The sequence below is a fragment of the Rutidosis leptorrhynchoides genome, chromosome 9 (genome assembly GCF_046630445.1).
Source record: "Rutidosis leptorrhynchoides isolate AG116_Rl617_1_P2 chromosome 9, CSIRO_AGI_Rlap_v1, whole genome shotgun sequence".
NCBI classification, from domain to species: Eukaryota; Viridiplantae; Streptophyta; class Magnoliopsida; order Asterales; family Asteraceae; genus Rutidosis; species Rutidosis leptorrhynchoides.
Genome location: NC_092341.1, coordinates 15,729,156 through 15,746,519, shown reverse-complemented (window position 1 = coordinate 15,746,519; position 17,364 = coordinate 15,729,156). Strand labels below are relative to the sequence as shown.

Genomic DNA, 17,364 nt, shown 5'->3' with positions numbered 1-17,364 from the left:
TCTATTTTCTATTCCCTTAACCCTACCACTAACTCACTATCCTAACTATATGGAATACAAGGGATGGAAACGTGCATGCATGCCTAAATAATAATCAAACATTACCAATCAACTTTGTTTCTTTTCAAACTCACTCATTTGTTTTCATCCGTGAATTTGTTTAACAATGAGATTCTATTTTACTTTATCATATTCGATTAATCATATCACCCTCTATTCTTGTTCTCCTTTAAACGTATTAAGACCCACAAGCCAAATTTTTCTTGCTTTTTAGTTATAAGTTTAACTCATGACAATTACTTTAATATCTCTAACCCCACCACCACAATAACAACATTATGGTTTCTTTAAATTCGTTTAAACTCTACACCTATGTTTCACTTTACATTATTTTTATTTGAAATTTTCAAATGTGTATTAAGTGTTTTATCTTCTTCAAAAGCTAGTTTGATAACCATCTCCAGCTGCCACTCGAACAAGAGCAAAAACAGATTCTTTTCCTGCCTAAATTATGCCGCTCGAATAACCTGCTACTCGACTACTTGTGCTTATGTTTCTGTTTTCTGGACTCAAACCATCTTCAACCATCACTGCCCTCAACCTTCCTTGACTCAACCACCGCCATCTTCAAAATATTTCACGACCACCACCACCTCACTATACCTTTTCTTTATCTCTCTCTTCTCCTCTATTCTTTTCTCATTACTACAAATTAAGAACTTGCTACTGCTATGACAGTCTTCACCGCTGCCATATACCATCAACAAAACTGTTATATATTTCAGAATTCCTGCTTCTTTCTCGTTAAACAATATCACGACAACCAAACCGGTAATTGCTACTCTCTTCAAATGATTTATAAAATATTACATAAAATGATAGAGTAAAGATAGAAAGTAACGAAGATGTTGATTTAATAAAGAGGAGCTTTTAATTATTATATGATGAACCAGACCCCACCCATTATATGTCGACCTACTTACTTCACAGCTGGAATATTTAAATCTTTGTGGCCTTAGACAATTGATCGATCTATTCATGGGCAACTAGATACAATTTGGGCTGCTGGACTTCGGTTTCTAATTGGACTTCAAATAGATTAAGATATTGGGCCACCGTTACTAATCTTGGTCGAATAAATAACTAGGCTGCTGTAACTCTTGTTGATCAAACTGCTACTATTCGTTTCACTCTTCCTGCTCGATGTATCTGTTGGGACAAACCAAACCACCACCTTCATGAATGATGTATGATCACCACCACAAACCGTTACCTCTATTTTCGATTCACCATTAAAATCAAAACCAACGATTCATTCTTTTTATTATTCCGATCTGTTTACTTTTTCTGATACAGCAGCCTCGCTGCAACTATGTTACTACTATTATTTGATTTCCTATTCCATAACCACGAAACTATGATGATGATAGAATATGGTGAGGATGATGAACGGGTGATGAAATGATAATGATAACATGATTTAATATTATTATTTTCAAAGATAAAAATAGATATAGATAATGGTTATTGAAATGATGATGAGATGGTGATTATGATGAAACAAAGATGATAAGTGACGATGAAAATAGTTGATGATAATGAATAGTTCTGGGTTTTTAAGGAGGAAGGGAGAATGTAACAGACAGATAGGAGATAAATATGTATGCGTATGGTTTTAAAACAGAAAACGGGCAATAGCCTAATGGTTAAGGCAGCGTGTAACGAGCGGGAGGTCGCGGGTTCGAGTCCCTGATGGGGCAGTTTATTTTTTTGGGCCAAATTCTCTTGAAGGTAGTTTCAATTTACATTATTATTATTATTATTATTATTATTATTATTATTATTATTATTATTATTATTATTATTATTACTAATAAAAATATTAGTTATCACTTAATATTAGTAATATCTAAAAACTACAATTATGATTACTAGTATTATTGTTAAGTTAAGTAATATTATTACTATCATATTAAAATTTATTAGTATTTTCATTAAAATTTATACTTGTATCAGTTTATAATTAATCATACTAACTTTATTATTACTAGTATTATAATTATCATTATAAGTATTATTATTTATATTATCGTGGGTAATATTATTAGGTAAATACTAAAAACCTTATCAAAATAATCATTAATTGTAAAAATTAATATTATTATCATTAATGTTATTTTTATCACTAATAGAACTATTAACATTATTACCTTTATTAATAAAATTAAGTATTATAATATTTAATATTATTTTAGTATTGTTATAATTACTATCTTAACAAGCAGATGATATATATACATATATATATATATATATATATATATATATATATATATATATATATATATATATATATATATATATATATATATATATATATATATAAATACTTATTATATATGACGTAACATAATTGATGTTTATATATACAAAATAAATATATAAAACATATACATATTGATAAAAAGATATAACTAATAAATTTATATATGTATATATATTTGTTCGAATACAATTATGTATATTAATAAATATACAAATGATATAGGTTCGTGAATCGGAGGCCAACCCTATTTTTGTTCAATGTCGTTCTATGTATTTTTACTACAAAATACATTAGGTGAGTTTCATTTGATCCCCTTTTACTCTTTACATTTTTGGGGCTGAGAATACATGCAAATGTTTTATTAACTGTTTTACAATAAATATATGCGTGAGTTTCATTTGCCCTTTTTACTCTTTACATTTTTGGGCTGAGAATACATGCAAATGCTTTATTAAATGTTTTACAATAATTATATGCGTGAGTTTCATTTGCTCCCTTTTTAAATGCTTTTACAATATATATTTTTGGGACTGAGAATATATGCGCTGCTTTTATAAATGCTTTACGAAATAGACACAAGTGATCGAAACTACATTCTATGGTTGGATTATTAAATCGAATATGCCCCTTTTTATTAAGTCTGGTAATCTAAGAATTAGGGAACAGACACCCTAATTGACGCGAATCCTAAAGATAGATCTATTGGGCCTAACAAACCCCATCCAAAGTACCGGATGCTTTAGTACTTCAAAATTTATATCATGTCCGAAGGAGGATCCCGGAATGATGGGGATATTCTTATATGCATTTGTTAATGTCGGTTACCAGGTGTTCAATCCATATGAATGATATTTTTGTCTCTATGCATGGGACGTATGTTATGAGAAATGGAAATATGAAATCTTGTGGTCTATTAAACTTATGAAATGATTATTTATGTTAAACTAATGAACTCACCAGCCTTTTGGTTGACACTTGAAAATATGTTTATTCTCAGGTATGAAAGAAATCTTCCGCTGTGCATTTACTCATTTTGAAGACATTATTTGGAGTCGATCATCGCAATGGGACCAGATGTTGGTGACTTCGTCCAGATGGATTAGGACGGGTCACTACAGACAGGGCCCTCAGACCTGCAGATGTGTTACTTTATTCCTGGGATTGTGGTCGCGATGTTTGTGTTGACTTGACAGGGTCTTCTCCTTTGACACAGTCTGGGCTTTCTGACTTTGTCCCTGGACGTGCTGTGGTTGATGCGGCTCGTCGGAAGCGGGTCAAGTACGAATCTAGCTGTCTAGCGATTGGTTATGGTTTCATTCCTTTCTCATTTTCTTCCCTTGGGGAATTAGAAAAGGATGTTGTTTCTTTGCTAAAGCGGGTTCAGAAGAGTTCGATGGCGCAAGATATTGGTGCCGGTGCTGCTGCTCATATTTTTACTAGGATAGGTTTTGCTATTGCTAGAGGTGTGAGGGCCCAGATTGTCTCTAGGCTTCCCACTAATTTTTTGTAAGTTTTAATACTTTTAAGTTTATTATAATAATAATAATAATAATAATAATAATAATAATAATAATAATAATAATAATAATAATTTTTTTTTTTTTTTGAAATACAATAATTTTATTAATAAACCTCAATATACAATACATGATGGGAGACCCATAACCCAAACTAGACATCTCACTATCTACAAAGACCATTGATACTTAAGATGCTAAGGAGGCATCTCCCATATATCAAAAGTCAATTTAACACTCACAATAACAACAATTCTCACTAACAACTAGATGACAATACACTTAGGATTCGTTAGCCAAGAATGCCACTCGATCGACTTGGATTTGCAACGCTTCGCGATCCACTCAAAGCTCTTGACTTGAATTTCATTTAGAGCCAAGGGTGGATTCCAACACAATTTCTTGAAGACCACCTTGTTACGATTCTTCCATATTAGATATCCACATGTCCACTCGATCGCTTGCCAAATCTTAAGGCCAATATTGGAAGTTTGAAATGAAGAATTAACCCGAAAGGCCTTAGAGCTATCTAAAGTCGCACACACCATATCGAACCACTTGTGAGTCTTATCCCAAACCTCTTTACTTTTCTCGCATTGGAAAAGTGCATGTTGAACCGTCTCGATTTCCTTTTCACAAATGGGGCAAAGAACCGAATGAAGGTCGATTCCCCTCTTGTCAAGTTCCGACAAGACCGGGAGCCTACCTTTTAGTGCCTGCCAAATAAAAATTCCCACTTTCTTAGGAACAAAATTATTTCTTAAAGTTTCTAGACCCGTTACTCTTGAAGCAATTAATTTTGACCGCACCAAATCCGAAAGAACCTTTGATGAGAATTTACCATTAGCGCTTAACGTCCAAAGCCACCGATCTTCTTCCTCATTGTAACTCAAGAAGTCCATCAAAAGCTGAGACAATTCGACAAGCTCTTCACCCGTTCTACCCCCCGATGGTCACACCCAATCCCAAACCCCGTAGTACGATGTTCCATCCCACCTTAGCCGTGAGGAGGCTGAAATGTTTTGCTCCCTTTCCAACCTAAAGAGTCGATTAAATCGATCTTTAAGAGGAATATCCAAAAGCCACGAGTCGTACCAAAAGAATGAATCTCGTCCGTTCCCGATCTTTCTTAAAAGAATTAGAAAATTTGATGCCAAGCCCATCTAATTGAGACCCTGTTTCACAATGTTTCTCCAAGTAGAAAGGTAAGTGTAGCGACCCGACCAAATCGTCATTGACGGTGCCGTCTACTTAGGTCCCGTTACGTGGTCATAAGTCTTTAAAACAACGTTTGACCAAAAGATATGTCGCATTCATTTCAAATGTAAAGGTTGTTCAAGTTTTACAAGGATAGTTCCACTACAAGTTACGATACAAAGTTTTAAGTACAAATGAAACTTATGCGACACAATTTAAAAGTATCCAAAAGACGCTCCATGTATGCATGTATACTCGACATCCAATGCAAGTATCAAAATAATGAGCGGAAGCATGTATCATGTATCGTTCAAGGACCTGAGAAAAACATAGAAATCTGTCAACGAAAACGTTGGTGAAATCATAGGTTTAAGTAAGTAAGTACAAGTGAACCACAAGATTTGCATCAATGAAATAATAGTAATACATCCCAAAAGTTTGTTTCACGAGCACCCAATTATCAATGCTTAACGTTTCCTTCCATTGAACCCCATCACTTAGTGCTAGAACATACACTGTTTCTCGAAAATATATTTCATTCGTAAACGGTAGCGAACCGTTTGAATGAGGGTTTGTCAAACCCATATGGATCCATACAACATAAGTTCTCGCTTACACCCGGCAAGTGTAACTAATGATAATCGAATTGAGGATTTTGTTCTAAACTCGTATGTAGAATGTTTGTTTTCCTGTACTTGTGTTCACTTAGTAAAAGAAATGTTTATGTTTTCTCATCCCAAATGTAAGTTCAAAAAGAGTAAAAGTGGGACTATGATCTCACCTTGAGTGCACGTGCGAAAAGTACTTCACAAAATAACGTGTGCGAAGGATAGTGCTAGTCTTGACCTAAACAAATAGGTCGTATCAATAACGGTAAACACGATAGGTCAAAGATGTTCAATTAGTCCTATGGCTCGTTACGACTCGATTATTTAGCATGTGAAATCAAATTGTCAAGTTTCATGCAAGATACAAGTATATAAACAAGTTAGGAAGGTTGCAAAATCATTTGGTTAAGTTTGACAAAAAGTCAAACTTTGGTCGGTCAAAGTCAACGAAAAAAGTCAACACGTTCGGGTCGGGTCCCGGACTATTTTTCTATGCTAATTATTCATATACAAGTGTATTAAAACAAGTTTCATGTGAATCGGAGGTCCGTAGGTCATCAAACATTTCACGTGAAATGGGACGAGGAGGTCAGAATCTGACCAGGCACATCTGCGCGCCGCGCGGGGATGGGGCGCGCCGCGCCACCATCTGTGCAGGTCTGTTTCTATTTTTCCCAAGTATGCACGAGCCAAAATCAATTCTAACACAACAATTGACCCGCAAACACTTATAATGCCTATCATATATCGTTGGAAAGGTATTTTGACGAGGAATACAACTAAGCACTTATGGTCCAACAATAACATCATTTACAATAGCCGAAATCTCATCAAGCGAACAATAAAAGTCCATTTTCAAAGTTTCAAGTTCATCAATCGCATTTTGAGTTTCGGGAAACCAATTCACACATGTGATATGCCGTTTTGAAGGTAATCAAGCATACAATCCAACTAAATACTTACTAATAATAATCCATGGCATTCAATGCATCAAAAGTCCATTTCAAGTTCATCAAACCCTAACCCAAATTCACCAAAATCAATAATCAAGTTCATGAAGTTTTCTAAGGCAACCTACACATCAAATTGAAGCTAGTGATGCTAGTAACACAATTAAAACATGCACTTTAACAATCTAACAACATTTGATCATCCAAAATCAAGGATTTAGCAAGAAATTTTCATATTGAACTAGTTACGCCAAAAACAACGAATCGAGCATACAAATTACATACACGACATCACAATGAGCCATAGACACTAATTAACAACTTTATAACTCAAAAATCTCAAGAACACATAAAATTAGTGATTTTAGAAAGTTACCCAAATGAGATGAAGTTGGTATCAAATTGAAGAGGATGAAGAGAGGATTCCAAATATGTAGTTTATTTTGTTGTAAGCCTCCTAGATCGAATTTAGATGATGATTGAATGAATATGGTTTTTGGGTGTGTGTGTTCTTGCTAGAGAGAAAGAGAGAGATGGAGATGAAAATGAATGGGTGAAAGGGGTTTGACCCTTTGACCTAGTCAAGGGTTTGATCCCTTGTCAAGTTTAGTCCCTCAACTTTCGTTCGGGTGCGGGAATTACCTAAACGAGATAATTTAAAACGCGTATCAACGGGAGATGTTATAAACATATAACGGACTTTATATTAGTATAACGGAAAAGTAAATGGAAAAAGGCGGGATGTTACATTACCTACTCCTTAAAAGAAATTTCGTCCCGAAATTTATGTAGGCGTAGTAGTCGTTGTTTCTTCCTCGAGATCTTGCGTTTCTGAATTCACGAATAGATGAGGATACTTCCTTTGCATTTGATCTTGTCTTTCCCAAGTAAACTCGGGTCCTCTTTTGGCATTCCAACGAACCTTGACAATCGGGATTCGGCTTTGTTTCAATGTCTTGACGGAGGTGTCCACAATTTCAACCGGTTCCTCCACAAAATGAAGTTTGTCATCAATAGTAAGTTCTTCGAGAGGGATGACGATATCGGGTTCGGCAAGACACTTTTTCAAGTTAGATACATGGAAGGTAGGATGAACGGAGTTCAATTGAGGCGGAAGATCTAAACGATAAGCAACGGTTCCAATACGCTCCAAGATTTTGAAAGGACCAATATACCGCGGATTTAGCTTCCCGCGTTTCCCAAAATGGATTACACCCTTCCAAGGTGCGACTTTTAACATTACTCGGTCACCGACTTGAAATTCAAGATCGTTGCGTCGTTTGTCGGTATAGCTCTTTTGACGACTTCGGGCCGTCCTAAGCCTATCTCGGATTTGAACGATTTTCTCGGTGGTTTCGTGAATGAGTTCGGGTCCGGTGATTTGCACGTCGCCTACCTCGGCCCAACAAAGAGGTGAACGACATTTGCGGCCATATAGCGCTTCAAAAGGTGCGGCTTTAATACTCGCGTGATAACTATTGTTGTAAGAGAACTCGGCGAGAGGTAAGTGCTTGTCCCAAGCTTTTCCGAAATCAACCACGCAAGCTCGTAACATGTCCTCTAAGGTTTGAATTGTACGTTCGCTTTGTCCATCGGTTTGAGGATGATATGCGGTGCTCATGTCTAAACGCGTTCCCAACGCTTCTTGCAATGTACGCCAAAATCTAGAAACGAAACGGCCATCTCGGTCGGAGATAATCGATAAAGGTACACCGTGTCGGGCTACGATCTCCTTAATGTAAAGTTGTGCAAGTTTCTCCATTTTGTCCGTTTCTTTCATGGCAAGGAAGTGTGCGGATTTGGTGAGACGGTCAACAATAACCCAAATGGTATCATAACCGCCCGTCGTTTTTGGTAGTTTGGTGATAAAATCCATCGTTATCCTTTCCCACTTCCATTGCGGGATCTCGGGTTGTCGAAGTAGTCCGGACGGTCTTTGGTGTTCGGCTTTGACTTTGGAACATGTCAAACACTTGGAAACATAAGTAGCTACGTCCCTTTTGATGTTCGGCCACCAATATAGCTGTTTAAGGTCGTGGTACATCTTATTGGCACCGGGGTGAATCGAGTATCGTGACTTATGGGCTTCATCTAAAATAAGGCTTCGTAGGTCCCCATAACTAGGCACCCAAATCCTTCCGGCGAAATATCGGAGTCCGGTTTCTTTAACTTCGAATCGAGAGGTGAGGACGTTCAAGTGTTCGAGAGAGATGTTTTCATCCTTGAGAGCCTCATCTTGGGCTACCCGAATTTGGCTATTAAGGTTTGTGTGGATGGTGATGTTTAAGGCTCGGACACGAAGAGGCACCACTATTTCCTTTCGACTTAAGGCATCGGCTACTACATTTGCCTTCCCGGGATGGTAACGAAGCTCGCAATCGTAATCGTTTAAGGTTTCAATCCACCTTCGTTGTCTCATGTTTAGTTGCTTTTGATCGAAAATGTGTTGGAGACTTTTGTGGTCGGTAAAGATAGTACTCTTGGTTCCATAAAGATAGTGTCTCCACATTTTAAGTGCAAAGACAACGGCTCCGAGTTCGAGATCATGTGTCGTATAGTTTCGTTCATGAATTTTGAGTTGTCGAGAAGCATAAGCAATGACTTTCGTTCGTTGCATCAATACACACCCAAAACCATGTTTTGAGGCATCGCAATATACAACAAAGTCATCATTGCCTTCGGGAAGTGACAAGATAGGAGCGGTGGTTAGCTTCGTTTTCAAGATTTGGAATGCGGATTCATGTTCGGTCGCCCAAATGAATTTCTTTCCCTTGTGAGTCAATGCGGTTAGAGGACGTGCAATCAAAGAGAAATTTTCGATGAATCTACGATAGTACCCTGCGAGGCCCAAAAATTGACGAATGTGAGTAGGAGTAGTAGGAGTCTCCCATTTGCTAATGGCTTCGATTTTCGTTGGATCGACTTTAATACCTTGGTCACTTACAACATGACCAAGAAATTGAACTTCCTTTAACCAAAATTCACACTTGGAGAATTTGGCGTAAAGTCGTTCTTGTCTCAAGAGTTCAAGCACAAGTCAGAGATGTTGTTCGTGCTCTTCTTCATTTTTAGAATAGATCAATATATCATCGATGAACACAATAACGAATTTATCGAGATACGGTTTGCACACGCGGTTCATAAGATCCATGAACACCGCCGGTGCGTTAGTGAGACCAAATGGCATGACAAGGAATTCATAACTACCATAACGAGTTCGGAAAGCGGTTTTGGAGACATCTTCCCCCTTAACCCTCAATTGATGATAACCCGAGAGGAGATCGATTTTCGAATATACACAAGACCCTTGTAGTTGATCAAAGAGGTCATCGATGCGAGGAAGAGGATATCGGTTCTTAACCGTCAATTTATTTAGTTCACGATAATCAATGCACATTCGTAGGGATCCGTCTTTCTTTTTAACAAACAAAATCGGAGCGCCCCAAGGTGAATGGCTAGGTTGGATAAAACCACGATCAAGTAGTTCTTGGATTTGACTTTGCAATTCTTGCATTTCAGATGGAGCGAGTCTATATGGTGCACGCGCTACGGGTGCGGCTCCCGGAATAAGATCGATTTGGAATTCAACCGGTCGATGAGGCGGAAGACCCGGCAATTCGTCGGGAAATACATCGGAATAGTCACTAACAATTGGCACATCATCGATGTGCTTCTCATCGGACTCGACTTTCTTAACGTGAGCAAGGATCGCAAAACAACCCATACTGAGTAGTTTTCTAACTTTAAGGCACGAAACGAGGTTGAGTCTGGTGCAACTCTTATCGCCATAAACAATCAAAGGTTCACCATTCTCGATAGGAATTCGGATTGCGTTAAGATCACAAAGGATGTGAGATTTCGTTTTGACTAACCAATTCATACCGATTATTACATCAAAGCTTCCTAGTTTCATGGGTATCAAGTCAATTTCAAATTCCTTACCCAAAATGTTTAACGTACACCCCCGGTAATATGTGTTGGCACTTAATAGTTTCCCGTTAGCCACTTCAATGGTATAAGTGGTATCTAATGGAAGAGGTGGAGTGCTAAAAGAATGAGTCAAAGTCTTGGATACAAAGCATTTATCGGCACCTGAATCGAATAAGCAAGAGACATAAGAATTGTTGAGAAGAAACGTACCCGTGACTAGTTCAGTGTCATCCCGGGCTTCCTCGGTGTTTATGTTGAAAGCTCGGCCGCGCGTGTTGGGGTTATCTTTCTTCTTTGGGCATGCATTTCTATAATGACCTGTTTGACCACATTCGTAACAAGTGCCCGTCTTTGGTGCATTGGGCCACTTTCGAACAACGGGAGTGGCACTTTTACAATCGTTGGCCTTATGACCAACTCCTTGGCACCGGTGGCAAATTAACTTACTACATTCGCCAAAGTGATGTTTGTTGCATTTGTTGCAAAGAGGTAGGTTCCCGGCATAACCTTTCTTGCTGTCGGAGATGTAAGGCTTCTTAGCAAAGTTGTTGTTGCTTGATTGGGAGGGTTCCCACTTTCTTTTGTTGCCGCCCGATTTATCCTCAGCCTTAGGTGCCGGAACTACGATTTCGTCAACCGTTTCAATTAGTTGGCGAGCCATGTTCATAGCGGCTTGATGAGTAGGGGGTTTGGATGACATCACCCCTTGTTTGATGCTTTTTGGAAGACCGAGCATGTAGAGCTCAATCCTTTGAGATTCGGGGTTAACAAGATTAGGACACATCAAGGATAGTTCGGCGAAGCGTTGATTATAAGCTTTAAGATCGTTTCCGACCGCTTTCAAAGCTCTTAGTTCTTCCTCAAGCTTTCGGGTTTCTTCGCGCGGAAAATATTCAACAATCATCTTTTCCTTTAGATCGGCCCAAGAGAGGGCATGAGCTTCATCGGTACCCACCGATTGAACATAGGTGTTCCACCATGTTAGAGCAATTCTGGAGAAAGTGTGAGTGGAGTATTTGACCTTGTCTTGGTCCCGACAACCGCTTATGCTAAAGACGTCTTCCGTTTGCTCAAACCATCGGGTGAGCACGACCGGTCCCCCGGTTCCATCAAAAGTGTGAGGTTTGCACCCCATGAAAGCTTTATAGGAGCATCCCTCGTTTGAGTTTCCGGCTCCATTGTTGTTGTTGTTGTTGTTGTTGTTGTGGTTGTTATTATTATTGTTGTTGGATGAGTGACCGGCCATGGCCGCATCTACGGCGGTAGCTATCATCCGTTCGAGAGCTTGTTCGGGAGTTTCATTGCGGCGTACACGACGAGGAGCCATTGTTCCTTCAAGACACAAGAATATCATTGATTAGTATTCTCAATAATACTAACCGTGATATAGAGTAAAGATAAAGAGAAGGTTTTTTTTTTTTTTTTTTTTTTTTTTTTTTTTTCTCCTCGACTCGCCTTAAATTCTTTATGTCATAATGCCGGAACGTTCATATGAGTCACCGTAATATAATCCCGGAAATTATATTACCCTGATTCATATGTGCATTCGACATCATTTCATATAGTCAAGGTGGCGCGTCAATCAAATTAAACAACGTGAGATTAAGATGAACTAAGAGTAGATATGAGTAGAAGCGTTCGAGTATAAATGCACAAGTAGTCAAGTAATTCCTACTTCAAGTCTATATGCCGGTTGTAGTCTAGACTCACCAATGTACCCTATGACTCGAGGTTGACACTAATGAACTCTAAATCCCTACAACCAACGCTCTGATACCATCTGTAGCGACAGATGGGGTAGAAACCCACCCAGTGCCTTTCCAGCTAACCGCTTGGTGACCACTGAGTGTACCTCAGACACTGATTTTACGGCCCGCATTTCTGCCAAACTGCCAACCCTCAAATTCCAAGGGATCGCAAGGGGTAAGAGCCAATGCCTCGTCACAGGTAACACTGTGAGAACCCCCTCTACGATTAACCCGCCAAAAAGCATAGTCCGTATGAGTGCCCGGCCTAACAGCCGGCGCGCGTGACTACCTTTACGGCTAAGGTTAAACCTGGCTCTGATACCATCTGTAGCGACCCGACCAAATCGTCATTGACGGCGCCGTCTACTTAGGTCCCGTTACGTGGTCATAAGTCTTTAAAACAACGTTTGACCAAAAGATATGTCGCATTCATTTCAAATGTAAAGGTTGTTCAAGTTTTACAAGGATAGTTCCACTACAAGTTACGATACAAAGTTTTAAGTACAAATGAAACTTATGCGACACAATTTAAAAGTATCCAAAAGACGCTCCATGTATGCATGTATACTCGACATCCAATGCAAGTATCAAAATAATGAGCGGAAGCATGTATCATGTATCGTTCAAGGACCTGAGAAAAACATAGAAATCTGTCAACGAAAACGTTGGTGAAATCATAGGTTTAAGTAAGTAAGTACAAGTGAACCACAAGATTTGCATCAATGAAATAATAGTAATACATCCCAAAAGTTTGTTTCACGAGCACCCAATTATCAATGCTTAACGTTTCCTTCCATTGAACCCCATCACTTAGTGCTAGAACATACACTGTTTCTCGAAAATATATTTCATTCGTAAACGGTAGCGAACCGTTTGAATGAGGGTTTGTCAAACCCATATGGATCCATACAACATAAGTTCTCGCTTACACCCGGCAAGTGTAACTAATGATAATCGAATTGAGGATTTTGTTCTAAACTCGTATGTAGAATGTTTGTTTTCCTGTACTTGTGTTCACTTAGTAAAAGAAATGTTTATGTTTTCTCATCCCAAATGTAAGTTCAAAAAGAGTAAAAGTGGGACTATGATCTCACCTTGAGTGCACGTGCGAAAAGTACTTCACAAAATAATGTGTGCGAAGGATAGTGCTAGTCTTGACCTAAACAAATAGGTCGTATCAATAACGGTAAACACGATAGGTCAAAGATGTTCAATTAGTCCTATGGCTCGTTACGACTCGATTATTTAGCATGTGAAATCAAATTGTCAAGTTTCATGCAAGATACAAGTATATAAACAAGTTAGGAAGGTTGCAAAATCATTTGGTTAAGTTTGACAAAAAGTCAAACTTTGGTCGGTCAAAGTCAACGAAAAAAGTCAACACGTTCGGGTCGGGTCCCGGACTATTTTTCTATGCTAATTATTCATATACAAGTGTATTAAAACAAGTTTCATGTGAATCGGAGGTCCGTAGGTCATCAAACATTTCACGTGAAATGGGACGAGGAGGTCAGAATCTGACCAGGCACATCTGCGCGCCGCGCGGGGATGGGGCGCGCCGCGCCACCATCTGTGCAGGTCTGTTTCTATTTTTCCCAAGTATGCACGAGCCAAAATCAATTCTAACACAACAATTGACCCGCAAACACTTATAATGCCTATCATATATCGTTGGAAAGGTATTTTGACGAGGAATACAACTAAGCACTTATGGTCCAACAATAACATCATTTACAATAGCCGAAATCTCATCAAGCGAACAATAAAAGTCCATTTTCAAAGTTTCAAGTTCATCAATCGCATTTTGAGTTTCGGGAAACCAATTCACACATGTGATATGCCGTTTTGAAGGTAATCAAGCATACAATCCAACTAAATACTTACTAATAATAATCCATGGCATTCAATGCATCAAAAGTCCATTTCAAGTTCATCAAACCCTAACCCAAATTCACCAAAATCAATAATCAAGTTCATGAAGTTTTCTAAGGCAACCTACACATCAAATTGAAGCTAGTGATGCTAGTAACACAATTAAAACATGCACTTTAACAATCTAACAACATTTGATCATCCAAAATCAAGGATTTAGCAAGAAATTTTCATATTGAACTAGTTACGCCAAAAACAACGAATCGAGCATACAAATTACATACACGACATCACAATGAGCCATAGACACTAATTAACAACTTTATAACTCAAAAATCTCAAGAACACATAAAATTAGTAATTTTAGAAAGTTACCCAAATGAGATGAAGTTGGTATCAAATTGAAGAGGATGAAGAGAGGATTCCAAATATGTAGTTTATTTTGTTGTAAGCCTCCTAGATCGAATTTAGATGATGATTGAATGAATATGGTTTTTGGGTGTGTGTGTTCTTGCTAGAGAGAAAGAGAGAGATGGAGATGAAAATGAATGGGTGAAAGGGGTTTGACCCTTTGACCTAGTCAAGGGTTTGATCCCTTGTCAAGTTTAGTCCCTCAACTTTCGTTCGGGTGCGGGAATTACCTAAACGAGATAATTTAAAACGCGTATCAACGGGAGATGTTATAAACATATAACGGACTTTATATTAGTATAACGGAAAAGTAAATGGAAAAAGGCGGGATGTTACAGTAAGTACAAGAATAATCCCCCCCCCCCAAAAGGAAACCACCCGAACCCCCATGAATGCTTTTGATGACCTTAACCCACGAGGAGGAAGTTTCGGTTAAAAACCTCCACCACCACTTGCCGATTAAAGCCATATTTTTAGCATGAAGAGAACCAATATCCAACCCCTCCCTCCTCGAAAGGACGCAAAACATTATCCCATTTAACCCATGATAATTTTTTACCCTCACCCGAACCCCCCCAAAAGAAAGAACGTCTTACACACTCAAGTTTTTTAAGCATGGAAGGCAGATCACGGAAGAGCGAGAAATAGTACAATGGCAAGCTATTGAGAATCGATTTAATGAAAGTCAATCTTCCACCAAATGACATCACACGGGCTTTCCAATCCGCAAGCCTTTCTCGAATTTTTCGATAACCGGTTTCCAATTGATCTTTTTGTTCATTTTCGCACCCACGAGGAGTCCAAGATATATACAAGGAAAGGAACCGACCTTACACCCAATTAACCGCGCCGAATGGATAACCTCCGAGTGATCAAGCCCCACCCCAAATAAACTACTTTTATGGTAGTTAATTTTTAGACCGGATGCTAGCTCAAAACATTTCAAAAGCTTCATTATGACACTTGATCACGTTTGAACTTAAATTATGAATGTTATTGAAGTAGTGTTGGGAACTGAACCATAAGTTAGTATAATATAATGACACTTGATCAACGTGATTATATTACAGTAAGTCATGCTGAGTTTCTAATGGAACATGATAAAGGTTCACATATCATACCCTCATCATGAACCATGTTACATAACTCTTTCATTCTATTTAACCTCTAAACTATCAAGAAAATATTTTTCTTGATGATTCGGTCTTTTTCGAATATTCTGGTAATTTGACAAATCAAATCGTGCTATTACTTTTCCTTTCTACTTTGTATATTTTGATCATTCGAAACTCCATACCTACGAATTCTGGACCATTATTCGCTTGACTTAAAGTCGGGAAGAGAAAATAAAAGTATGGAACTCCAAAATATAATGGAAAATATAAAGTCTGACAACAATTACAAACCGTGTATATCAATACGTATTGCAATGTAAAGACACGAGAGAACTAAAAACACTATAAACCCAAGAGTATAGTAAAAAGTAAACACATTCCTTCGGTGGTAGATGAAAAAGAAGAATGACTGATACGAAAATCAGGAATATATCGAGGATCAGAACTGGATGGAGTATGTTGACGAATGTTTTAGAAGTATGAATTAAGGAAGAAAGTATAAAAGGTGGGAGTTGTGAAAATAAGGAAACGAAGGGGGTGGATTTATAGTGAAATATCAGACAGAGCAATCGAGAAAGATTATCGCATTTAACCAAAGAGGATTCTAATTTCCTTAATTACTGAAGAATCAAATCTTATTAGGAAAATTTTCTCTAAATCCCTTGAACTCCGGAAATGTCACACCCCTAAATAGGGCCGGGGGTATTTGTGACCAATTATATCAAAACAAGTATTGTACATAAACGAGAACGACTCTATATGAGACGTTTTATAAAAGTAAACTTCTTTATTTGCAGCGGAAGTAAATATTGCCTTTACATTGAAATAACCATGTATTAAATGAAACTAAAATAAATGGTGATAATATGCAGACTCCATGTAAAGCTAGCAATCCACATTATCAGCATCTAAATTACCTGAGATAAAACATGCTTTAAAAAGTCAACACAAAGGTTGAGTGATATCATAGGTTTATAATTATTCATGAATTGTTAAGACCACAAGATTTCAATAAAATATACTGACATTCATTATATCAATCTTTAAAAATATATGCCGAATTGTAATATCGAAACTAAACGGTAACCCCAAGGCTCTTTCTGGCCCCAAATCATTATTATGTGTCCACAACCATAGGTTAATGGACAGAGGCGTTACCCTCAACAGCGCTATTCACAATAAGTAAGCTCACTAAACATAACAATTAACGATATTACTCTAAGGAATTTAATATGAATTAAGCATATAACATGGCATTTTAAGATTTTGTACTTGTGTCTAACATGTAAAACATTTAAAAGATAGCATGTGTCTCACCCCAATATATATAAAAACAGTAAAAGAAAATGGGGCTATGAAATCACCATAGTAACAAGAAGAGTTATTCCACGAACGAAATGAATGAACGGAAGTAGTAGACCGGGAATCTCAACCTAGAGATAGAACGTAAGAATGAATATAAGTATACTTATAAGTATAACAACCTATATTCGTAGTGATGATTTACTAAAAGAATTCTATTTTTGAAAGTTACTATCTTTGAAACGTTTCCTATTACATTATAAGTTATATTATATTTATTTATTAATGACGTATTATTTATACTTATAGTAAAAAGTATTAATAGTTACATTATAATTATTTGCTATTAATGTGTTACTATGTTTATTATTATGAATTATTATTAACT

At 37.5% G+C, this 17,364-nt stretch overlaps 1 protein-coding gene across 1 annotated transcript; it reads right to left on the bottom strand.

Annotated features, from left to right (window-relative positions):
- Positions 1-4,109: 4,109 nt before the first annotated feature.
- LOC139867773 (uncharacterized) lies at positions 4,110-4,745 on the bottom strand. Its single transcript, XM_071856128.1, has one exon. It carries the CDS (start codon positions 4,743-4,745, stop codon positions 4,110-4,112), a length of 636 nt encoding a protein of 211 aa, XP_071712229.1.
- Between the last annotated feature and the right edge of the window lie 12,619 nt (positions 4,746-17,364).

Coding starts and splice junctions, on each gene's coding strand:
- LOC139867773 (XM_071856128.1), bottom strand. CDS start 4,745: ATGGACTTCTTGAGTTACAATGAGGAAGAAGATCGGTGGCTTTGGACG.